This window comes from Dermacentor silvarum, chromosome 7 (assembly GCF_013339745.2).
Source record: "Dermacentor silvarum isolate Dsil-2018 chromosome 7, BIME_Dsil_1.4, whole genome shotgun sequence".
NCBI lineage: Eukaryota > Metazoa > Arthropoda > Arachnida > Ixodida > Ixodidae > Dermacentor > Dermacentor silvarum.
Genome location: NC_051160.1, coordinates 130,044,441 through 130,071,550, shown reverse-complemented (window position 1 = coordinate 130,071,550; position 27,110 = coordinate 130,044,441). Strand labels below are relative to the sequence as shown.

At 49.5% G+C, this 27,110-nt stretch overlaps 1 protein-coding gene across 2 annotated transcripts in view; it reads left to right on the top strand.

Annotated features, from left to right (window-relative positions):
* LOC125946976 (peptidase M20 domain-containing protein 2-like) overlaps positions 1-27,110 on the top strand; it is a 180,138-nt gene that overhangs the window by 113,070 nt on the left and 39,958 nt on the right. The window contains exon 2 of one of the 2 annotated variants that reach the window (XM_049671213.1): positions 19,327-19,472. The exons of the other annotated variant lie outside the window; for it this stretch is intronic. Within the exon in view, the coding sequence (XP_049527170.1) occupies positions 19,327-19,472 (146 nt within the window). The remainder of the gene's footprint in view (positions 1-19,326; positions 19,473-27,110) is intronic. 2 annotated transcript variants of the gene reach the window in all.

Below are 27,110 nucleotides of genomic sequence, written 5' to 3'. Positions count from 1 at the left end.
AAAACGGCCATTTCAGCCTGAATTTTCTGGAAGTATACTTGATTCCGTTGCCTTCTAAGGTCCAATAGCTCCCCAATATTCATCTCGCTAATGATAGCGAGAAACGTTCGCGTTTGCTCACGTGAAAAAACCACACGAGCCGCGGTCTCGTTCGCATTCACCGCCGCTACGGTGGCTAGAAGGGGGAGGTGAGAGCAACGGCGGCGGCGGGGTGTTGCAAGCAATCATGACAGCAGCGGCGGCGCTGCAGTCGACAGCAAGATCGCTCCCCGGGCGCGGAGGCACGGCGCCGCGGGTTTCGAAACGGGCGTTTCTGCTCGCAATTAGCGCTCGCATATTTGACATAACTAGCATTAAGGTAATGCATACCGTACCTTGTTAATAGAGGAGACAATAAATGACTAGCAGACATCCTCTGATGGACTCGCTGTGGTTGCTTTGTGGCTATCGTGTTGGGCTCCTAAGCGCGGGGACGTGGGATCGAATCCCGGCCACGGCGGCCGCATTTTGATGGGGGTGAAATGCGAAAACACCCGTGTACTTAGATTTAGGTGCACGTTAAAAACTCCAGCTGGTCCAAATTTTCAGGAGTCCCCCACTACGGCGTGCCTCATAATCAGATCATGGCTTTGGCACGTAAAACGCCATAATTTTTATCCTCTGGTGAGTGGTCCAGTGTTAAAGGTGCATTCGCTTCAGGCATGTCACAGCCGGCACAAAGATTTTTTGTTGGTCTCGGTCGCACGCGTTCTACGTGCTTTCCCGAATCGTCGGGAGTGAAAAAAATTATTTCAGCTAATGCGAAGAATATTATGCTAGTGGTGTGGGTAAAGAAAGTTGCACCGATTTCTAGGCTCGGAGTGAAGAGCTCCTAGGTCATATTACTGCGACGCACTGCATCTTCCTGCTCGTCAAATTGGTTAATACCAATATATGATGCTTTATAAATCATTTTATATAGGAGTTAAGTAAACAACCCTTATTTAGTTGCCAATGCGATGAACTAGACTGGTGGTGACCATGAAGAATACTCAAAAGAACGACAGACAGCACTTGATTAAAGGATTCAATATACGGGGTGTCCAAATAACATGCAACAAGATTTAAAAATACGCAAATGCCCCGTAGCTGGGCAGAACCAAGGCAGTGTTGTTTGCCATCGCTTGTAGATACTCAGATTATTTTTGCATTCCGCCTATACTTACATAATTAGTCCTAAGTAATTATTCAACTTCTTAATATTATAATTAGATAAAAGTATCAACGAGAAAATTGTAGAGCAACTTGAAAAATTACCGATACAGCTTTCGGTTGCTCAATACGTGCTGCATAAAAGTGTTTTCCGATGGTGAAAGAATTAAGCCAGTGAATACACGCAAAGTGCCTCGAGCGGCCAGTCGCGCGCCAATTTTGCGCGTATTCGCGGGCTTCGTTCACGCTGGGAAAAACACTTTTATGTAACACATATTGAGCAACAGAAAGCTGTATCGGGAGTTTATCATATTGCTCTACAATTTTCTCATTGATACTTTTCATCTAACTATAATATTTGAATAATTAGGCAGATTCAAAAAAATAATCTGAGTATCTAGAAACGACGTCAAAGAACATTGCCTTGGTTCTGCCCAGTTAGGGGGAATTTGCATATTTTTAAAAATCTTGTTGCATGATAGTTGGGACACCATGTATATGATTCAACTGGGGTTTGAAGTGCAGGCAGATCTTCGAAGTCCTGTCTAAGGTGTTGGCTGCACGGGGCACGGCCCGCTGCCACGCTTTAAATGCCTCATCGTCATCAGACACCTAGAAAAGGGGTGTTCTTTTCTGCTTTTCTAGCAGAAAAATAGCCTGTTGTGCAGCCCGGCGCAAAACGGTGCGTCTGTCGTCTCATGCGACTTGCCATGGCTTCTTACGGCATGGAAATGTGTAGAAATATTGTCACCACAAGGAGGCACAGCTCCACAGCGTGAATGCGAACAGAAGCGAGCGTGGAGCAAAAAATAAGCGATCAGAACCATGCGAACCAAGCGCACTCGCTAGCTCCGACAGCAGCCTAACTACAGCGGAGGCATCTTAGTGTCGACGCGCGCGCCACCACTCAGCATCATGAATCACTGCAACACGGGCCGCGCTCTCCGACGGCTGCGTTGCTCCCACCTCCCCCTTCTAGCCACCGTACCGCCGCCATGTTAGCAAGTGTGAGGAGGTCGAGGCAGCAGAGGCCCGCAGTTGCAGCGGCGCGGCAGTCCCGCAGCGAATGCTATCCCATAATCCTCGATGCGATGCGCTCCCGTTTACATGCGTTTTGCGGATGCGCATTTGCCGTCTCAAACCACCTCCGTCTAGCGCATTAATGCGATTCGCTTTCTTATCGCATTGGCGCCGTTTACATGAATGCGATGCGCTAGAAAGGCGATACGATGCGCCACTTGTCGCATTCATGTAAACGCGGCTATAGACAACATGCCAACCCAGAGATCCATGTTCAAGGTGAAACACCACCTGCACCTACCCACAAAGTCGTCATTGTTCGAGAGGAAAGCCAGAGCCCAGAACGCAACAGGAACCGCCACAGGAGCCGCCACAGGAGCCCCAGTAGCAGCCGCAGTAGAAGCCGCAGCAGAACCGGCCCCACTGTCCAGGGACCCATAGTGCGCAACACCTCTATAGCCTCTGTGAAGGCCCTCTCTGGGAGCCCCAGTACAACAAGGGAAGCTAAGGTGAGTCAGCCACTCGATACCCCTCCTTCCCAAGGCCTCTCTTCAACCCGTACTGTTAAATCACTCACAAAGCAAGCAACACTCGACTATCGACGCGCTCTCATGAAAACGAAAGTCGCACCGCCGCACCCTAATACACAAGAGGCACGAGCTTTATCCAACACAGCGGACACGCCATCAGACAGCATGGACACAACAAACACAGACAACCCGACAAATTCTACTGCTGAAACTGCACTGCCTGCACAAGAGGTTGATGTAGATACACAATCGCCGGAACCAAAACGAGCACAATGCCAAGCTACAACGAGTCAAACACTCGAACAGCGCCTTGAACAGTTCGACGCCATGATAGATGCTAAGATTACAGCAGCCTTAGAAGAGTTCATGACGCGCCTTATGCCAAAGATCGAATCCCTCATCGACACCATTATAACCAGGAAGTTAGATGCTCTACTCATGCCGCAGTTAGAAATCGCACTCCAGCCAATAACAGCACAACTGGACGTGTGCAGCAGCAAACTGAAACGCTACGACGAAACAGAACCTACTAGGTCGCGTAGGCAAACAAGCACTGCGCGCACCACTCCATACCCCTCACCGAATGCAATCCAAAATGAGTGATAGCACCATGGCCGATGATCTCACTGTGTGGCAATGGAACTGCAGGGGCTTCTCTAAGAAGCGAGGCTTGCTCACGCAGTACATTGCCGCACAGGATCGTCGCCCAGACGTTTTACTCATTCAGGAAGCAAACCACACACCCAACTTATCAGGCTACAGAACTTTCTGCACCCACAAAGAAAATGCGCCAATCGCTATCATGGTTTGTAAAGACCTCACGGCAGCACATGTTCATGACACACCGCAAAGCCTAACCATTAGGATATATCCCACACAAACAAATAAGCCAAGTAGCTCTCATCACCTGTACATAACAAATGTGTACAGTTCACCAAAACAGAAAGCAGATTTTCTCGCTGAAGTAACACATATGCGCCCTGCAAGGCAATTCACACATTTAATTGCTGGAGATTTTAACGCGGCCCATACGTCTTGGGGGTACTCAAAAATACCCAAAAAGGCACCTACGCCAACCGGATCATACAACAGGAAAACTTCACAGTGCTAAACGATGTCAACTCACCCACGTGACACGGAAACTCTGTCGAGCGCGACACCACCCCAGACCTAACACTACCTAAAGGCCCCATAAATGCATCGTGGATCAATACACACGACACGCTTTCCAGTGACCATACCCTGATAAAAATAATACTGCACACAGGATGTTATAAACGAAGAACACGCATGCGCCGCTTAACAGACTGGACTAGCTTTAGAAAAGAACAATTAGGAGATATAACGGGGCATACACTACAGTCATGGAGCGAGTCTCTGAAGAAGCGCGTGAAAGCACATACCACAGAAATTAGTGAAACAGAACACACACCCAACATAGATACGCATCTTCTTCACATGTGGGAGGCGAGACAGGGCCTGATAAAAAGATGGAAAAGAAACAAAACGAATAGGAGACTCCGAAGGCGCATAGGGCTACTAAACGAAGAGATTGCTGCGTATTCAGACCATCTCACCCTCGAAAGCTGGCATACTACATGTGACAATCTGAGCAATACACTACACCTGGGGTCGGCCTGGCACCTTATAAGAGCTCTTTTAGACCCAGCACAGACCAAAACCGAAACAACAAGCTCACTCCGCAAGCTGCTTGATTGCTACCAAACACCGGAGGATCTATTCCAAGAACTACATGATAAGCACATAGCCACAGCATGTAAACCTCAGTATGCCGATTACACAGGCCCAGAGCCCACGAACCCTAACCTTAGTGGGGAAATTACACTTGAGGAGCTCAAGCAAGCGATAGCCGAGACAAAATCCAATAAAACTCCCGGACCCGATCAAATCACAACATCGCAGCTTCGAAATCTCACCAATGACGACTATGAATTCCTCCTTCAACAAATGAACAAAGCATGGAATACACGTCAGCTCCCACAGGAATGGAAGACGGCTAGGATAGTGTTCATACCGAAACCGGGAAAACCCCTAGCGGTTGAAAATCTCAGACCAATTTCTCTCACCTCTTGTGTGGGGAAACTATTAGAGCGTATAATACTCAATAGGCTCCGTACACATCTAGATAGAACGGCATATTTGCCACACTCCCTTATAGGATACCGGCAGCACATATCTACACAGGACGTGTTGCTCCAACTACAGGAAGATATCACCCGAGAACCCAGCATGGCCCAACTAAGAGCCATCCTTGCAATAGATCTTAGAAAGGCTTTCGATTATGTGACACACGACAGCATGCTACAGGAACTTGCAGGTACTGCATGTGGCACAAAACTATACAATTACATCCGTAGCTTTCTGAAGGAACGCACCTTCACGATTAGCCTAGGTAGCATGACGTCAAAGGCTTACCCGCACCCTCAGAAAGGCATACCGCAAGGATCAGTCATATCCCCCACGTTGTTCAACCTTGCCTTGTGTAGATACACAGGGCACTACAACAAGTTCCAGACATCAAATACACAATTGATGCCGATGACATCACGATCTGGATAAAAAGAGGATCCCCAGGTTTTATACAAGACACCCTTCAACAGGCTTTCAACAACGTTCAGGCTGCGGCGGCACAAATTGGACTTGGATGCGCTCCCGAAAAATCAGGACTTCTCCTAGTGCACAACCCCAGGTGGAAACCCCCATGCATCACAATTATGTGTGAGAACACACCCATACCTCAGCCCAAATGTCTAAGGATTTTAGGCCTCCATGTACAGAAAGACGGTGGCCCCGCCGCTACAATGCAACACTTGCTTAGACAAGGAGAGCAAGTTCTTCACATGATGCGAAGGGTGTGTAATAGAAACCGGGGACTAAAAGAAGCAGACATGCTACGCCTTCGCGACGCGTTACTGATATCCAGACTTCGATACCATTTGCCTTACACCAATCTTCGCAAACAAGATACGGCACGCATCGATGCGTTAATTCGCAAGGCTACCAAGCTAGCATTGGGACTCCCCGTCAGCACGAGCACACAACTACTTACCGACACGGGTTGTCATAATACCATCACCGAAATAGTCACCATTCACAAACGGAGGCAAGAACTCCGACTGCAACAAACTGCGCAGGGCAGACACATACTTGACAGTGTGGGCTTTCAACCATCACCCACACCCATACCAGTCACACTGTCACTTCCACCGCAAACTAGGTCACTGCTCAAGATCGCGCCACTCCCCAGACACATGCACCCCGTGATTAATAAGGCTTGGCGGACACAGCGAGTAGCATACTTCAAAAGATACATAGGACGCAACCCACACGGCACATATTACTATACAGATGCTAGTGTTCAAGACAAAGGCACTGCTATAGCTGTGATAGATCACACACTTCGGACGATACACAGTGAATTAATTCCAAACACTGATGCGACCACAGCAGAACTACAAGCGGTAGTAGCAGCGATACAACATCTCCCAGTAACACTCATCACTACACCCATCATATTTACTGATTCAATGTCAGCATGTAGAAAACTCATACATGACGACTTACCTAAACATATCACACAACAGTTACAAGAATGTCTCCATCGGCAGGTAGAGATTGTCTGGATTCCTGGTCATGAGGGGATGTTGGGGAATGAACGAGCTAACCTGCTTGCCTGCGATATGATACTCCAGGCTCCCAACATCCCCCGGCCAAATCTATTCATCTCACCAACGCCTCCACCACAATTGCACCCATTTAGGAACGAGCGCAGGATATACCCTAAGCTACACCAAGACATTACAAGGACACAGGGCACACTCATCAGACAAGCCCAGACGAACACCCTGCTCACTCCAGCACGGAAGCACCTCCTACAAGGCATAATTACTGAAGACCTCCCTCGCTGTAGCCACTGTGGTGCCTATCCTCCCAACACATCACATATCCTATGGCAATGCCATCCAAAACTACCCCCCCTACCCAAACCTTCATCCCTCCCACCTACCCCTTCCTCCGAGTGGCTGACCGCCGCAACCACCCTTCACGACCAACGATTCCTTGCGGACTTCATCGGCCTAGCGCTGAAGCACGCCGCAAGTGACGCCCTGGACTGAGGGCGTCGATGCTTTTTTTTAATCTCAGAATAAAGTGATTTCTCTCTCTCTTGACCACCGTCATAGAGTTGGAAACCGCCAACGGCGACGATCCAGCACCAGAAGGATATCCAGAAGACCCGGCGGATGGATCATGGCTCGCCGCCCGCGGTTGGCGGGGCCGCCGCGCCGACGCTTGGTCTGACCCAGCAGCTGGCCGCCAAGAGACGCCGCATTCAAAACAAATTGGACCACGACGACCCCAGGGGCCCCCACCTCTGCCCATCGATGATTTTAAAGTCATCCTGCGCCCAAGAAATGGTCTCACGTTCGGTGAGTGGCTTCGACACACTCTGACTCGTGCCGTCGGCATCGAGGCGGGTCTCAAGAGACAAGAGGTCGACGAACTTCACCTGCGTGTCCAAGTCGCTCAAAACATCGCCCTCATCAGCACGCCAAGCGAAATAATCGCGACCAACCTTAACAAGATGGCATCGCTTACACTTGGCCCGGATCGCTACCCCATCTCAGCATACATCGCCTCACCCGATAATTCCTGCAAAGGAATCATCACGGGTCCTGAAGCAGGGACTACACCAACTGAACTTTTAGACCACCTGCTGGCACCTGGGGTGGAAATCCTCCATGCTCGCATGATGGGGCGAACAGCCACAGCCATCATTACATTTGCTGGCCTCAAGGTACCGCGCTACGTGAGGTTTTATGGAGCCGACTACAGATGCTACATACACGCCCCGAGCGCCCAGGTCTGCGGCATCTGCCTCACAGTAGGCCACCGTGCGGACGTCTGCCCCACACCAAGCATCAAGCGCTGCACCACATGTGGGACTGAAAACCCATCCAGCACTGAGCCTCACCAGTGCCAGCCCCGGTGCCTGACGTGCAAAGGCGATCGATCACCCGACCACCAATCCCAGCTGCCCGGCACGAAAGCCACCCAACAAGAAGCGAGTGCTCCGGGAACTCGAGAAACAAAAACGGCAACAGAACCATCCTCGGGCCCAATCGAAAGAGCGACGAAGCCGATCCCGGTCGCGATCCCCGAGTCCAGGCCGTGCCGACAGTTCCAAGAACAGCGAGCGGGGACAATCATCATCTTCCTCATCACCACCGTCGTCACCACTACTGGCCAAGAAGCCGCCACCGCTACCGCAACAGCTACCATCAGCATCATCTGGAGGGTCAGCCGGACCCAAAGGGGTAAGTTGGGCGGAGGGCCCGCCACCTTCCCTGCGCAAATCTCCCTCACCCTCATCCGAACCTCATTCCCTACCACAACCACAATCCCATCAACAGGCGTTCTCGCGTCAAGATCCCTCCCGAGTCTGTAACTGCATTGTGCCGTGACCTCCAGCATGAGCTTCGACGAAACTTACACCAAGCTATACAGGAGATGCGAGAAAGCATCCTCACGGAGGTTAAGGAAATGATTCGAGCCGCCTTCGTCGACTTCCAAACCACGGTGCTGAAAATAATGCTTCATGAAATTACCCATGAACTCAAGCAAAGCGTGCGAGAGCTCACAGCACAACCCCTTCTCTCTAAATCATCCTCCTCATCCTCACTAGTCGCACGCGCTACACCAACGTCAGCACCGTCACTAACGATAAGCGAGCGCGCTCACCCATACGTTCTCCCAGCCCACCTACAGAATGATGGCTCCTCCAATGCAAATGCACCATAGAACGGCGGGATTGACGCTGTGGCCGGGGAATTGCAGGGGGTACCGATCTAAACGGGGCTCGCTGCAACAGTACGTTGCCGCAGCGTCAGAACCGCCGGACATACTTCTCCAAGAGCCAGGTGCCACACTTGCTCCTATCAGTGGCTACGAGGTTCTAAGGGGCTCGGACGAGGCGAAAGTGTGCGCGCTCGTGTCCAGGAGACTCACCTATACCCATAATACCCTCACGTCAGATATCCCTCGTCAAATCATCGAGATTGTACCCACGGACGCGCGACAAAACAGCCTGTACATCTTAAATGTGTACAGTGCACCTCGTGCTCGGGGGGGGGGGGGGTGAGGATTTCCAATATCTACTCGCGGAACTGATCAAGATGGGCCCACAGTCGTTAGTGTGCGGAGACTTCAATGCCGCACACGTGGCCTGGGCGTATCGCAGTAACAGACCTAAGGGCACCCGATTTTGGAACCTCACACATAATCCCCGACTCACCCTCATAACAGATCATACCCAGCCGAGTCGCCAGGGAACCAGTGTCGAGAGAGACACTTGCCCGGATCTTACATTCACGAGAGGGCTCCAGGATGAGTGGCTGAACAATGGCGAGACGCTGGGTAGCGATCTCACATCCTCGTCATCCGCATCATTCTCACAAGTTACAAACGTCTTGAAAAGAAAACTTGCATCACAAATTGGACCAAACTCCGCAAAATTCGCAGAGATCGAGCCACAGGAAATGAAAGCCCCCAAAATTACGCCATTTGGCTAAGTGATTTACGCAATGATTTAAATAAAACCACTAGCCGCATAACCACCACGACCAAGACCCCTGAGGTTGACCCGCATCTCCTACATCTGTGGAACGCGCGCCGAGGTCTCACGAAACGGTGGAAGCGGCAAAAGCTCAATCGGAAATTGCGCCTCAGAATATCCCAAATCACGATGGCAGCCCAGGAATATGCAGACCAGCTGACCAGTGCTAACTGGCATACCTTTTGCGGTAGGCTAAGTGGTACGCTTGGCACCGCGAGAACCTGGGCCATCCTTCGGTCACTAATAGATCCGAGAAACACGAAATCCCATAATAACCGGCAGCTGCAAATACTCCACCACCAGTACGGAGGAGACGGAGACAAGCTCCTAAAGAACCTTGAACAAAGGTACATCTCCCATGGCCCTCAGCCAAGCTATCAGGTCTATCCGTATACAGAAGAAAATGATCAATTGTGCACTGACATAACTATCCAAGAAATCAAAGCTGCACTCGCAGAGATTCACAGGAACACGGCACCCGGTGAGGATGGGTTATGATACACTCTACTGCGAAATCTTCCGGATGAGGACCTGGAAACGCTCTGCGCAATGTACAATCAGCACTGGCACGTCGGCACTCTCCCTCTGGAGTGGTGACGTGCCGAAATCACTTTCATGCTCAAGCCCGGGAAACCACTCTCCATCGAAAATTTACGGCCTATTTCCCTCACATCGTGCATTGGAAAGCTGCTCGAGTATGTAATCCTGAAAAGGCTCCAACCTTTCTTGGAGATGCAAAATTTTTTCTCCAACACACAGTTTGGATTTCGCCCCCATTTGTCCACTCATGATGTTCTTCAAATCAAAGAGGATCTCGTTGACCCCCGCATCAGGGCGCAAACGAGAGCTCTTTTGGCACTTGATGTCAAGGGAGCTTTCGATAACGTTTCCCATGGTCTCATCCTTGAGAACTTGGCCTACTCCCACTGTGGCTCCCGCATGTACAATTACGTACGAGCCTTTCTCAAGGGCCGCGTTGCCACAGTGGGAATGGGCCCATACCGATCATTAGACATTGAAATTACCGGAGTGGGCACACCTCAGGGGTCGGTGCTCTCGTCGACGTTATTCAACATAGCTATGGCGAGGCTACCTGGAGTTATGTCAGAGTATCCTGGAGGAAGTCGAGGGGCTATACCAAGCGATATATGCGGACGACCTGAGTCTTTGGACGAGCACCGGCTCAGACGGAGAAATTCAGGACCGCCTACAGAGGGCGGTGGATATAGTGCAGGCGTACCTCGCGAATGGAAACCTCGAATGTGCACCGCATAAGTCAGAATTATTATTATTGTGATCCAGAAACATCTCCAAAACGCCAAGCCCAGTGATTGAAGTCACAATCCAAGGTAAACCAATTCCGACTTCACAAAGAGTCCGAGTCCTCGGTTATCACCTCCAATCGAACGCCAAAGCTCACTTCACGGTAGATCTCCTTGGACGACAGTGCGAGCAAATCATAGGTATGATGAGGCGCGTCAGTAACCGCCGCTCGGGACTTAAGGAAGCCGACATGCTACGGTTGGTCAAGGCATGCATTATCAGCCGTCTAACCTACCACCTTTCATATCACAACCTCACCCTAAATCAGACTAACCGCATAAAGACCATCATAAGGAGAGCCGTTAAACAAGCGCTAGGAATTCCTCTCTATGCTTCCACGGAACGACTACTGGCTCTAGGGGTACCCAACATCATCGAGGAGCACATCGAAGCACACAGAATGGCACAACTCGAGAGATTAAGACTGACCTCCACAGGCAGGCATTTGCTATCAAGGCTGGGCTACCCACAGCATTCACCCTGTACGCGAGAGCAAGTCCCCGTCCCCTCAAACATCGGAACCTTTCTCACCATAGCACCGATACCACGCAATATGCATCCAGAGTATCATAATGGTCGCCGGAATGCACGTATTAAATACCTTCGAAAATTCCTCAGCACCCAACCGGAGGGCACCGCCTATTATTTATACCGACGCTGCCCAGTACACTCTTTCGACCGAGAACAAAGAAAAACAAGTGTCGTGGTGGTGGACGATCAGGGTGATATCGTATCCTCATGCAGCGTCCAAACCGGGGCTACACTCACGGGGGAGACGGTGGCCATAGCACTCGCCATCAACCACATCGTCACTCACAGGAAAAGATCACTAAATCACGACCACATCATAGCAACAGACTCGCAAGACGCATGTTGAGCCTACCTCAGGGGTTATATACCTCAGGAAGCTAACCGCGCTCTCACCAGCATACGCAAACTCCCCTCAACTCAAGATCCCTCAATACCACTCATCAGGCTGATTTGGACACCTGGTCACACCACACTGTCGGGCAATGACCGCGCTCATGCGGCTGCCCGAGAGCTAACCTGCCGGGCCCCTGGCAGTGAGGCGACCACCCAGATCAAGCCTCCTACAATTTTCCCAACGCGTACTGTGACACTCTAGACTTTTACAGACTAGGGCGCTTGCGATATCATCCTCCACCCAAATCCTTCTCCCAGAATGAAGCCGTCTCCCTGAGGCGGCTTCAAACCAACTCGTATCCTAATCTCCTCCTTCTCAACAAGTTCTCCCCAACCTTATACCCCACCACCTGCCCAGGCTGCGGTGCACCACCGACGACTTTCCACGTCACGATGGAGTGCCAAAAACTACCAACTGGTACTCTCATTCTAAAATCCCCCCAACCAACATAAGCGCAGTGGGAGGTGATCCTCCGTCGCTCCAAGCCTCAGGTCTTGCTGGCCCTGATCCGACGAGCAAGAGCGGTGGCGGCAGCCATTGCGGCCCTGGACTAAGGGCCCCAACCACATTCATCCTTTCGCGTTATAATAAAGTTTATTTCTTCTTCTTCTAACGAAAGACCGCGACGGCGTTCGAGGCAGCCACTGGAGAGAGATTGCAAAACGTCGTGTCTGGAGCGCGTGTGAAACGCTCGCTCGATCGAGCTTGCATGCGACTCTAGCTCGCGAATTTCTCTCAGTGCTCGTGCCCTTACCGCCTCCGCTACCTTGATAAGAAGCTGCAGCACACGTTGTTCGTGTTCGATTTGCTGCTTTCTTGCCTCTCGTTTCTTCCTCTCGCGCTCGCGCCTCGTGTTCGTTGTACCACGCCTTTAACTCCGCTCCTTCAAGCTCCATGCGCTTCGCTAAAGCCAATAACTCTCCTGGGCTAGCCATGGTGCTACGCTCTTAAACTAACAACCAAAAAAAGAAAAGAAAACAAATGTCTTCGTCCTGTCCAGCGGACGCCAATTTGTGATGACAGGTTCTTTTGTTTAATATTTTCTGACGGCCGGATGAAGTCCTGGTGGCTCGGGTCCGGAACCCGACGGCCGTCTTCAACCCCCGGTCCGGTGGCCGACCTTCTACTGGTGCCGCTTCTAGAACTCTTCCCTCTCTTCTGCCAGCGCGGCTCGTTTTTCTACCGCTCTGGCCGATTTGTCGTTTGGTCATTGGCGGCTTGAGGCTCCGTGTTGTCTTGTGATTGGATTGGCTTTTTCTTTAGTTTTTTTCTTGCGCCGAGTATTCACGCGCACTTGGACGTTGTCGTCTTTCATCAGCATAGAATTCGCCTTGGCGCGCGCACTACATGTCGTCTGCTTCTTGTCTCCAACCACCGCACCGTGTCGCGCACTATTCATCACTAGAAACCGGATTTTAGGCAAATGCCTTTTTTGTTCCTTGCGCTCATATCGCCCCACTTTGATATATGAGCATGAATTAGAGGTTAAGAATGACTTTTATGGTGTTTTTATAGTGCCTATAAATGCCTATTTTGGCGTTTGTGCCTAAATGCCTATAAATGCCCATTTTCAACATCCGCGCCTATATGAACACTATTTAGCCTTAAGTTTCGCTTTCGAGTGCAGTTAGAGACCGTTATTCATGTTACCGGGCAACATTGACTGCTCGTCCTTTAGTTTAACCAACTCCCGGAAAACAAACAACTGCTAGCAGCATTGAAATGGGACGCGCCGGCCAGCATACGCCGCCGCGCTGCATTGCGCGAGCGGTTGGCGAATGCGAAACCGCGGAGAGCCATCAGGGGAAAGGAGAGTGAAGAGGAAAAGAAGAAAAATGTAATGTGCACGCCGCTTTTGTTTTGTTTGTAATTTACTTTTTAAGTTGTTCACCGCCGTCGGGCGTTCCTTCTCAGCGTACGAGACCATTCTCAGTGACAAGAGGCACAATTTTGAATCCAAAAATCTGGAGATGGTGGTAGTTTGCTATTGTTTCCACAATCTTCACAGTGATTCTTAGACTACGTTCCGCGTGCTCTCCAAACAGATTTCTTCAAACATGTGCACTGCAAATGGGCAGAAGTGTATTTGGCAGTGTTGGGACGTCTGGCCTATACAATTCGCATAATGTCATTGTATATGAGGAAATTGCGAAGAGTTGTACTTACAGTCCTCATATAAGAACATGCTAATTTCTTAATAAATCGCAGTCTCTCTTGCATTTGTTATTTGTCTGTTTTTGGTGTGTCTTAATTTAATTGCGTCAGTTTTTTTAAATCAGTATTCCCAGCTTTGAAGTATTCTTTTTCATGCCTGTTTCACTATATGCGACGCTCGAGTACAGTGGCCATTGAACATGAATATGAGCAGTGTGCTTATTGAATGAAGCCAATTGATCGTCATTAGTTCGGCAGTTTTATGGGACAATTGCACGGCTTTGTTCAACTGTTGGCTCCTTTGTGCCATCATAGACAATAACATTTCTTGTTTTCCTATCGTATATTTAGGCCGCGCACGTCTTCGTTTGAAATTATTTCCATTTATGTAAAAACTTATTGTGCCTATATTTACGACGTTGGATGCCTAAAACGTTGTTTTGCCTGCCTATTTTTGGCGCCTAAAACGCGCGTTTTTAATGCCTAAAGATCCAGCCTCTATTCATCACAAGTAGGGATGATGGCCTAGCGGTAGACCATCCGGCTCGTATGCGGCAGGTACCGAGTTGAAATCCCGGTGCCGGCAGGAACCCACAGGTTTTTTAATGGATAGAGATGTCCCCTGGCCTGGTTCTCAGCTGTCGTGGGGGTTCACATCTCGAAAGAGGGCCCAATAGAAATTTCAAGACTTGTATCTGGGCGCCTCTTGTCCAAACACAGACGGCCTTGTGGACGAGCATCCGCCACAGCTGTGGGAGGCAAGTGCTGCCGCCGGATACCTACCGGTAAAATAGGTACAAGCGCGCTCCCGGCCTGGTGCTCGGCCATTATGGGACCTCAACGCTTGGAAAGGATTGTTTGACCTCAACCCGAAGGCGTCCCCACCTCTATAGGTGCTTGGGGCGCCACATGGGAAATGAATGCCATGGGAGCGGCCCAGACATCGCTTGTTTTCTGTCCTCAGGAGGGTTTCGACGGAAATTGAGGAAGCAGGCTTCTTTCCCAAGCGGTTCACCCCTGAAGGAAGCCGAAGGCCGGCCGGGGTACGTTTGTACCCATTTGAACCAGTGGATGCCTGGCGGCGGTGCGAATCGAACCCACAACCTCCCGCAGCCGAGGCGGGCGCTCTTCACCCCCCCCCCCCCCCCGCGCTCACAACCCCCGGTGCGGTGACCGACCTCCTGGTGCCGCTTCTGGAACTTTTCTGCCAGCGCGGCTCGTTTTTCTACCGCTCTGGCCGATTTGTCGTTTGGTCATTGGCTGCTTGAGGCTCCGTGTTGTCTTGTGATTGGATTGGTTTTTTCTTGTGTTTTTTCTTGCGCCGCGTATTCACGTGCACTTGGACGTTGTCGTCTTTCATCACCATGGAATTCGCCTTGGCGCGCGCACTACATGTCGTCTGCTTCTTGCCTCCAACCACCCCACCGTATCGCGCACTACTCATCACAATGGAACACGCGCTGACCCAAGTCACCAGGCTAATGAAGCCTGCATCAACACCATAACCACATATTGTGTTCCACAGTTCTCCTACATGCTATCTTATCGACATTCCTTTAGTGACCTTGAGTAAACTCTGCGGCTTACAAAGCGGAAGTATTCTGTGTATGGAACACGCGCTGACCCAGCGCACCAGACTAATGTAGCCTGCATCAACACCATAACCCCATATTGTGTTCCACAGTTCACCTACATGCTATCTTATCAACATTGCTTTAGTGACCTTGAGTAAATTCTGTGGTTTACAAAGAGGAGGTATACAGTTTATGGAATACTCGCTGACCCAGATCACCAGGCTAAAGAAGCCTGCATCAACACCACAACTACATATTGTGTTCCACAGTTCACCTACATGCCATCTTATCGATATTCCTTTAGTGACCTTGAGTAATTTCTGCGGCTTGCAAAGAGGAGACGTTCTCTTTTGGAGAACTCGCGGATCCAGGTCACCAGGCTAACGAAGCCTGCATCATCAACTCGACCGATTTTGTGTTCCACAGTTCACCTGCATGACATTTTATCGACATTCCTTTAGCGACCTTCAGTTACACTTGTAAGAAGGGACAGCGGGCATGTTATTTTATTGTTGTTCGCGTGCACGTTCACCCATTGACAATCGCTGCAAGTAGCTAAGGAGTGCCAACTTATATAAAAAAACTGTAGCTTGATATAGCGCTGAATTTTGCGAAAATTGTTCTTACGAATCGGATAGGTATGGGCAGTATTTCTGCAGCTGGCGACAGTTAAGGATGGACTATTTCACTTAGAAAACTAAATCCACACCTGCCACATTAGCTTAGGAAGTACGGCGTTGCGCTGCTGAGCTTGAGGTAGCGGCTTCGATCCCGGTCGCAGAGGTTGCATTTAGATGGGGGCGAAATACAAAAGCACTCGCGTACTTAGATTAATGTACATGTTAAAGAAATGCTAGTCGTAAAGAAATCAATCCGGAGCCGCCCAACACGGCGAGCCTAATAATTGCATTCTAATTGTGGTTTTAGCTCGTAAACCCCCATAATTGATTACTGATTACATTGAAATTGATTGCATTAGCTAATGGCGAGAAAGCCCTGCTTAACTCACGATAGACATCTTACCCTTTTCGACCTTCCGAGATTTCGCTTTGTCTGTGCTGCTTTAGAAACGATAACACCCGCCGGGGTGGCTCAGCCAGCTAAGGCGTTGCGCTGCTGATCACGAGATCGCGGGATCGAATCCCGGCCGCGGCGGCCGCATTTCGATGGAGGCGAAATGCAAAAACGCCCGTGTGCTTGCGTTGTAGTGCACGTTAAAGAACTCCATGTGGTCAAAATTACTCCGGAGCCCTCCACTACGGCGTGCATCATAATCAGAACTGGTTTTGGCACGTAAAACCCCATAAAGAAGAAGAACACTGCGCCATCGTCTTTTACCGGCCATGGTGTCTCAATGGATGTGGTGTTCTGCTGCGTAACGCGCGGTGGCGGATTCGACTCTCGACCACGGCAGCCGCATTTTGATGGGGTTTGAGTGCAAAAACACGCTTGTACCGTGCTCTCGGCGCACGATAAAGAACGCCGCATGAACAAAATTTTCCCTCCCCCTACGACGTCCCTCATAGCTCGTGTGTGGCTTGAGGACGTTAAACTCTATGAATGAGTACTTGCTCCGTCCCTAAGTGTGGCTACAGTACTCAAAGCGCAGCAATAGCCTCCTCATTAGGGTGTCTCGTTTTCTTCCGTTCCTTTCTGATAAAATACCGCTCTCATCCGGCTTTAAACAATTTATCACAAAGCCTCCCCTGCTGACGGAACGTTAGCGATCAGGCCTCACGATGCGAGAACATCTGTGCAATGGCGCCAGGCTTCACAGACAACGCAAAACAGGAATACAAATTTCTGAGCGTTTCTCTTTTGTTTTCTCATGCTTTTTTTTGTTCCTAGTTTCCGCTTAAGCATATCAAGCACATGAGGCCGGAAGCCGACTTTATTAAGCTATAAATTCTCAAAAGTTACTTGCAGTGACATTTTTTTATTAGTCGTAACCAATGCTGCCCGACAGAAGAGCCATAAAAAAACTCAGAAAGAAGCTATGTACAGCAGACAACCAGTGCGCCCGACCAGCAGACAACCCTAAGGGCCATTAGGCAGCGGATCAGAAACGTGTACCCGAGGCGGTCTCTCTGTCAGCACAGCTCGCCCGCTCAAGAACGTCGTTTAGTCATGAGCACCACACATTTCGCGCCTCTGGTGAATAGGGTGGTGGACGACCACGCCAAAGAGCTCTGGGAGCTCAGTCGTTTCCTGTTCGAGAACCCCGAGTTGGCTCTGACGGAAGTCAAAGCCCACGACAAACTCTGCGAATTCCTGGAAGGGAAAGGCTTTGTCGTGCAGCGAGAGTACTGCTTGAAGACATGCCTTCAGGGCGGAATTTGACGCTCCAGCGGGATCCGATGGTGAGCTGAACAGTTTCTCGGTGGGTTGCATATATACGGTGTGATTCACTCTTAAAGGCTACAACCTCAAAAAGCTGCATATGCTTTGGAAGATAGCTGTCTGGTGTATAGCAAATGTCCCTTACCTCTACCCTACATGTAAACTTTTTCTTAAATATGATACTTTACCAGTGTTTCGTTTATTTGACTACACAATAACGATGATATACAAATGCTTCCTCAGTTTTAACAAAAATTATTCCCTCTCCTTAGCGAACTTGAAAGAAAATCCGTGTATAAAGAATAGGAGGTTCAAAGAACCATGGGCTAGCTGTGCCCACCCCCAGAGTATACCGTTATATATACACAATCATTGTTTTACACGGTGGCTGTACTAATAAATATACTATTTAAGGAGGATTTTGATACTCTGTGCGCTTCTACTACAGCCATTAAGTGCTTTTATCGGCACAAGTTGTCACAGATTAGCAGTGTTCTGTTATTGCATTATTCAAATTAAGGTTCTTTTTGTTTTGGATTTCTCTATGCAATATAAAACTATGTTCTTGTATGCATATTGACTGTTATCAGTGTCCTAACTATTTGTCATCTACGAACGATGTTCGTTCTCCGCGACAGCTGTACTGCCATGTAATGGGCAGTCGGGACCTCTGTCAAGTCGCTGCTGCGACTTTTAGTCCCCTCCCCTCCTTTTTGACGACGAAAAATGAAATGGAATGGAATGGAACTAATTCCTGCGGCTGAGCACCAAGTGGGGAGACCGATTTCTGACGTGCGGCAGCCGCGTTCTGATGGGAGCAGAAGGCAAAAGTGCTCGCGAACTTAGATTTAGCTGCAGTCTAAAGAATCCCCCATTTATTCGATGTGCTCCATTATGCCTATAGTATAAGCGTTGTTTTAGGGCGTTAAGCTTCATGAATCAACTGAATAAATTTCACACGTTAGAGTCGAGCTACAGCCACACCCTGAATTGTCGTTTATAGATATGAAAGCACAGAATCGCGAAAAAAAATCTGCGGTGAGTTCTACCTGAACTGTATTGAAAATGATAATAAAGTGCAAGTTCCAAAGCCCAGAAACTGCAGATTTGGTTAATATCAACGCCGTGATAAAGGGCTTCGGATTAGTCTTGGTCAGCCGGTGTTCTTAAACGTGCATCTGACTCTCAACAAACGAGAGCTTTTGCATTTCGTATACGCCGGTACGCGGCCACCGCGAAGGGTATCGAACTTACGGCCTTTCGCTCAACAGCAGAGAGCATTATCCATTGAGCCATCGCGATGAGTGTTTCTGGCCTCCAAAGGTGCCGCCATATTTCTTGACCGAATTCCTGAAAGCTGAGCAGCGTCTCTCGTCACTTGTTTCTAAAACATCAGTAGCTCTCACCCACAAAAAGAAACTTCTTACGCTTAAAGTGCTTGTAAGCATATGTTTCAGTGAAATTTGATCGTAAACACACTATTAGCAAATGACACTTCCGTTTCAGTGAATAATATGCCTGTATGGAACACAAATTTATATACCTAAAACGTGACCGCTAAGCAGTGAACTGATGAAGTTAGTGCTCAACTAGTTTTGAAATGTACATGTTTCTCGCGGCTCAAACACTGCACAGGGCCGTGCGTGGCGTTGCTCTGTGAATTCGACGCCCTCCCAGACATCGGTCACGGCTGCGGGCACAACCTGATTGCCGAAGCATCGGTGGGCGCCGCTCTGGCTGTGCAGGAGGCGATGAAGTCATCCAAGGACATGCGCGGCAAGGTGCAGCTCTACGCATCCAACTATATAACCCATAGGAACAGTCTCTTCCTCGCTAACGTGGAAAGCTGTAGCAGTCGTAGTACTGCCAAAACAAGGGCTACTAGAACGAACAGTGTGTGCGTACAAGTGTTGGTTCGTTTCTGACTTCCTTCTGTTTATTTTATTTCTGCAACATTGGGAGTGTAAAAGACAAGCATAGTGTATGGGTGTGAAGTGCGAGAAACAGGTCCCAAGGTAGCGGTATAGAGGGGATGAGAGAGCATAGCAGAATGGGTACACATATATATATATATATATATATATATATATATATATATTATAAAACCGACGCCGACCAAACTGTCAAGCGCTTTTTATTCCAAAAAGTAAGTGCCCCAGTACATGCGCGAAGAAATAGAAGAACAGGGAAGGTTATGATGGCTATGTACAAATGAAAATGACGAAGTACGTTAATAGTGCTTACACTAACTTCCCCCCGTCATGAAAGCGGCCAGCCTGGCCGCAGATTAGAGATTACCTAAACGGGAAGTGACGGGCTTCAACAGCAAGACGTGAACAATTTCGGCATTCTGGTGGCGCCGGTCAGTGACGGAGTGTACTGGGTGCATGAGATAGATCACTGCAGATGTTTGCTGCACAACGGTGTATGGGCCAATGTAGCGTTGACGGAACTTCTCACAGAGGCCTGGAGTTCAGACTGGAGTCCAAAGCAGGACTTGGTCTCCAGGGTTAAAACGGAGGTCACGGCGTTTGTAGTCGCATCGACGTTTTCGCTCAGCTTGGGTAGCTTCCGTGCTTTACCCGGCGATTTGACAGCAATGTGGAACTCGGGCAGCAAAATCTTCTGGAAGGGACGTGTTAGGCGAAGAAGGTGCTAAAAAGAATTCGCTGTCGAATGTGGTGGAAGGAGATCTTCCATATACAAGGAAGAAATGGCTGTAACCGGTAGTCCGTTGAATAGCAGTATTATATGCGAATGTCACAAAAGGAAGAATTTTATCCCAGTCAGTGTGGTCAGGATGGATGTACATGAAAATCATGTCAGACAGCGTATGGTGGAAGCGCTCAGTGAGGCCATTGATTTGCGGATGATAGGTAGAATTAGATTTGAGCACGGTATCAGCGGCCCGAAGAACTTCCTCGAGAACTTGGGAAATAAACGCCTTGCCACGGTCACTCAGAAGAACGCGAGGAGCACCGTGGCGCAAGATGATGGAGCGCAAGAAAAGTCAGAGACCTCAGACGCGGTACCGGATCGTAGAGGGGCAGTCTCAGCATATCTTGTTAAATGGTCGACCGAAGTGACAATCCAACGGTGACCGGAGGGTACCCAAGGCAAGGGACCATATAAATCAATGCCAACAAATTCAAAAGGTGCGTCCGGGCAAGGGAGAGGTTGTAGTAAACCGGCAGGAGGGGATGTCGAGCGTTTTCGGTGCTGACATGACGCACAAGAGGCAATTTATTTGGCCACCGTTGTGGATAGGCCAGGCCAGAAGCAGCGGGTATTGATGGGATCGGATGTCTTGTGGAAGCCTAAGTGGACAGCCGATGCGCCGTCGTGAAGTGCCTCTAATACTCGCAGGCGAAGGCAGCGAGGTAGAATTGGGATCCACCGGTGACCTGTTGCGTGATAAACGCAGCGGTGTAGCACGCCACCTTGCAGTCGGAATTGTGACCGATGCCCTCTTCGGCTGACCGCGTGGGCCTGCCGTGCTGTCGTGCGAGCAGTTCATCTTCTCGTGCGCTGGCCGCCCGTACGAGTTCTTCGTACAAACAACGCTGCATCTGCAAGCGCCGACGCCCCCACCATCGTCACCAGTATTGTGAGTGACCATCGTACGAAATCACCGAAGGACACGCACTGTGATAGCTCGCGTGAGTCGTGGACTGCGTGGACCATTATACAAATAGCCACAGTGTCTTGTTAACTCATCGTAAATGTAAGTGTCGCCATCTGTCTTTGATAAATGTTGGTCCTGTCTATGACTTTACTTCCTGTATCCGAGTCCCTGGGACCTCGAACCACCTCAATTGGCGAGCCTGCCAGGATTGCTTATTAACATCCAAAGCCATTACTCAGATACGGAGCTCGAGAGCTAGGGCTTGAGAATGCTGAGCTCAGAGACGGAGTAGAGCGAGGGTGCGTGCAAGCTCGCGACGAGCGCGCTAAGGAACGTGAGGTCGCGAAGGAAAACGCAGAGCGACAACAGACACTTTTGGAGCGGCAACACAAAGTTCAAGAACAGGAGCTGAAGATCCTAGAGCTGAAGCTTCGACTTCAGGAAAGTATGAACAGGTCGCAGTCTACTGAGGCTGATGAACCAGGAGGATCTCGCATTAACACCACAGCTGTATGGGATGGCTGCAGTCCTCATAAACTGATACCTCCCTTCAATGAGGCACGCGACGACCTCGACGCGTACCTGCAGCGGTTCGAACGAGTCGCTACCTGTCAAGGATGGCCCCGTGAGAAGTGGGCTCTTTCACTGAGCCTATGCATGAACGGAGAGTCACTAACCGTGATAGGCCGGTTAGATCCGACAGCTGCGCTTAATTACGGTCACCTAAGAGCGGCGTTACTGCAGCGGTTCCGGTACACCGCATAAGGTTATCGGGAGAAATTTCGCTAAGCCAAGCCAGATGACGAGTCCGGCCTGCAGTTTGTTGCTAGACTTTCCGGCTACTTTGACCATTAGCTAGAAATGGGCAAGACGTAGAGAAGCTATTCTAGCTTGAGAGAATTAATAATAAGCGCAGGCGCTCTCGAACCTAAGTAAAGAACGTATTCCCAAGGAAACAGGGCCGTCAGCGTCGAAGTCGGAGCCGGAGAGGAAAACAGAGAAGTCCACTAGCCGTTGTTTCTTGTGTGACAAGAAAGGTCATAGAGCAGCTGACTGCTGGTCGCGGACCAGAAGAGGTTTTCCAGTGCATGACCGAAATGACACGTTGCCTCGAAGCCGTGATACGTTTTCCACGGGGAGGGTAGACAAGAAGGAAGTATGGTCTCTGTAGACAAAACAGATGCAAGCTCAACAGACAACGAGGTTTACGTAGTTCTACAACATGGAGATAAGATTCCCGTCATCAACACTACGGCGGGCCGAGGTGTTACAGCTGGTGGAAACGGGAACTTGCCCGTTGCCGAAGGGTTTCTGGAAAATAGCCTAGTTAGAGTGCTACGGGACACCGGCTGTAATGCGGTTGCCGTGCGACAAGCCTTAGTTCCTAAGTAGAAATTTACTGGAACAACAAGACAACTGGATCATAGTGTGCGGTACCTCCCGGAAGCCAAAGCCTTTTTACGGAGCCCGTTTTTTGGAGGTGAGGCACTTGTGAAATGTATGGCAGACCCAATGTATGACGTGATTTTGGGAAACATCAAAGGCGCGGCATTACCGTATACGTTACCTCTCACCCGGCCGGGGCCTTCATGCGAGCATTGAAGTGAACTTCACTTCAATGCTCGCATGAAGATGGTCGTTCAGAAAACTAACTGTTGCAGTTTTTGGCGGAGAAACTGCTTCCTATTCGTCTTCAAAAATTCATCCTGTTCGCCCGGCCAACAGGCTTTATGTAACTGTTGAAGGTGTTCCCGCGTCAGCTCTCATCGATACCGGTGCCGCCGTTTCTGTTCTTCGTAGTGATCTGTGTTCACGGCTCCGGAAACTAAAACGCCTTATCTTGGACCGCATCATTCGGCGTGAGAACATTGAGAAGATGGTTTCCTTTGACCTTACACCTGCTCAAGCTGAAGCCCTCTGCCCAGTTCTTGAAGGCTATCGCGACATTTTTTTTGTTTGAGAATCTACCCTTAGGTCAAACGTCCGTCGTGACCCATCGCATAAATACTGGCGATGCGAACCCTATTCACCAACGCCCATATCGTGTCTCTGCGTCGTAACCAGCTCTTATCCAACAGGAAGTCAAAAAGATGCTTGAAATGGACATTATCGAGCCTTCCTGCAGTACCTGGGCTTCCCCCGTGGTATTTGTCAGAAAGAAGAATGGAACGTGGCGCTTTTGTGTACATTATCGCCACCTGAACAAAATCACAAAAGAAGCACGTTTACCCTTTGCCACGTATAGATGACGCTCTATACTGCCTGTACGGTACCACCTATTTTTTTTTCTTCTATCCACTTACGCTCCGGCTACTGGCAGATATCCATTGACGACATGGACCGAGAGAAGACTGAATTTGTTGCCCCTGACGGTTTTTATCAGTTCAAGGTGATGCCTTTTGGTCTCTGTAACGCGCCCGCCACGTTCGAACGAATGATGGGCTGTTTGCTTCAGGGGTTCAAATGGTCCACCTGTTTGTGCTATCTGGACGACGTCGCCGTTTATTCGCTCACATTCGACAGGCATCTAGACCATGTTTCAGTGATTCTTGATGTTTTCCGCCGGGGGCCAGTCTCCAGTTGAACTCATCAAAATGTCACTTCGCTCACCACCAAATCACCATCCTTGGACACCTCGTGGATCCCAGAGACGTGTGACCTGATCCGGACAAAATTCGCGCCGTTACGAACTTTCCTGTTCCGAAGTCTACCAAGGACGTTCGTAGTTTCGTAGGGCTGAGCTCTTATTTCCGCCGCCTTGTAAAGGATTTTGCGACCATTGCACGTCCCCTTATTGACCTCTTGAAGAAAGACGTCCCGTTTTCTTGGGGTCCTGACCATGCCGCATCTTTTTAGCAGCTCACGTCTCCTTACCACGCCTCCAATCCTGGCCCACCTTTACCTGTCTGCCTCAATGGAAGCTCGAACTAATGCCAGTGGTCACGGCATAGGAGCCGTGTTAGCACAACGCCAGCGTGGACATGATCGCGTTATCGCTGATGCCAACCGACTTATATCACCTGAAGATCGCAATTATTCAATTACAGAGAGCGAGTGCCTCGCTATTGTGGGACTGTTGCGAAGTTTCTTCCATACTTGTACGGACGCCCACTCTGTCGTCACTGATCCCCACGCTCTCTGCTGGCTATCCTCGCTCAAAGATCCGACGGGACGACTTGCTCGCTGGGCTTTACGCCTGCAAGAATATACCTTCTCCGTGGTATATCAGACGAGACGCTTGCACAAGGATGCAGATTGTTTGTCCCTCTACCCCGTCGACGAACCGGCTGATACGGACGACATCGCTTCCGTTTTCTCTGTGTCCAAGTTGCTTTAAATCGGCAACGAGAAACGCCGCGATCCTTCGTTACGAGTCCTCATCGACCGTTTGGAGTCAACGCCTGGTGACGCCTCTCTCCGGATGTTTCTCCTCAAGGAGGGGACATTACAGCGCCGCAATTTCGATCCCCAAGGCCCTGACCTTCTGCTCGTCATTCCATCACACCTGTGTTCGACTGTCCTCCGCCAACTTCACGATGCTCCCTTGGCTGCGCACTTGGGCGTCTCGAGCACATACGACCGTGTACGCTGTCGTTTCTTTTGGCCGGGTCTCGCCCACTCCGTGCGGCGTTACGATGCCGCTTGTGAGCCCTGTCAACGTCGGAAGAAGCCCTCCACACTTCCAGCTGGATGTCCCTAGCCAATTGACATCCCGTCCGAACCCTTTTTCCGTGTTGCTCTCGACCTTCTTGAACCATTTCCTCTCTCGGGCTCCGGAAATAAATGGGTCGCCGTCGCTACTGATTACGCTAGGCGGTACACAATTACAAGAGCCCTCCCGACGAGTTGTACTACTGACGTCGCAGATTTTCTTCTCTACCACATCATTTTAGTGCACGGTGCTCCGCGCCAATTACTCACTGACCGTGGCCGTAGCTTTCTCTCGGCAGTCATTGAAGACATCCTCGGCTCCTGCTCGACAAAGCACAAGTTCAGCACGTCCTACCACCCACAGACCAACGGCCTCACGGAGCGCCTCAACCGGACCATCACCGACATGCTTTCGATGTAAGTTGCGGCCGACCACCACGACTGGGACCTTCATTTACCATATGTGACGTTCGCGTATAATTCATCGCCTCACGACACCGCCGGCTATTCACCATTATATCTCCTATATGGCCGAGAACCCGCGTTGCCCTTGGACACTTTGCTGCCCTCGCTGGCACATTCAGCCACTGAATACGCCCGCGACGCGATCGCATACGCCAACCATGCGCGTCAGCTCGCCCACACCCGTCTCGAGGCCTCCCAGGAGCATCAGAGACGCCTCTATGATTGCCATCATCACGGCGTGCACATTTCTCCGGGTTCTCCGGTGCTTCTCTGGTCACCCATCCGCCGCTTGGGCCTTTCCGAAAAGCTGCTGTCGCGCTACACTGGCCCATGCCGTGTGGTGCAACAAGTCACCGATGTCACGTATAAAATCATCCCCGTCGACTTCTGAGCGTCATCGTCAGCTGCGAGTGACATCGTTCACGTGGCGAGACTAAAGCCATACCACACACCTTTCACCGCGGATGTGTAGCTTAAGCACCGCGATGGTGCTTCTACTGCCGGGGGTGATGATACGGAACAGCCCCCACAGTGCGGCTACACTGAGGAGAAGAAAGACAACGGGTCCCCGCTTGATATAGCATCGCCATTTTTGCATCCGTTAGCTTCCTTGTCAATAAAGTGTAAATAGCCTTGGGCATCAACTACACGTAACAATATGTTTGATCCCAGGAAGCAATACAATAATTTAGATGACTGTGAATGAATGCATACTATAAGGTGATCAAAGTAGTCAAGTCAAAGTAACATCTATAGCTTTTAGTAATATCCTAATATCATAAGAAGTTTTCTGCTGCCGCTCATTATTATGCAAATTAAACTTTAAGCGGGAATCAAGCTTGATACCAAGGAAGGAACAGTGACCTGATAGATGAATTGGATGCGTGTTTATAAAGAGGGGCATAACTTGCGCGTTATTTATTGACCTGGAATAACAAATTATGAACTTACTTTTGGACGGATTTATCAAAAGCTTATTTTGAGCACACCATGCACTAACGTTAATAAGTTCTGCATTAAGGGTTGTTGTAAGGTTGCTTAGAGAATTACTCGAACATAAGAGAGTCGTGTCGTCAGCACATAAGATGCAGTTCTGATAATGTGGTTAGACACTGTGGAAGGTCATTAATGTATAGTAGAAATAAAAGCGGACCCAGAATTGAGCCTTGCTGGAACGCCGATGTTCATCATTTCTTTAGTGGAATAGATGCCGGAGATGGATATTAATTGCTCACGATCAAATAAGTAACTACAGAAAAGATTGAGAGAGTTGCCACCAATGCCATAAGATGCCAGTTTAGAAAAAAGAATGTCACGATTAAGTGTATCAAAAGCTTTCGTAAAATCTAAAAAAAAACAAAACCAACGAAGTTACCATTGTCAATTTCTAGTTTACATTTTTCTGTTAAGTAAATGAGGGCTAAGTTAGTCGAACATCCTTGTCTAAACCCAAATTGTTTCGGATGAAATAGGTTAAATTTCGTTAGGTACCTAGACAGGCGAACATGTATTACTTTTTCAATTTGCTAAAAAGGAGGAGAATAAATATCGGCATATAATTAGAAATTAGGCATCTGTCATCTTTTGAAATACCGGAATACTCATCTTTAACTCACGGGCAAATACACCGGTTACAAAAATTAGATTGATTATGTAGGTGAGCACAACCGCAATATCA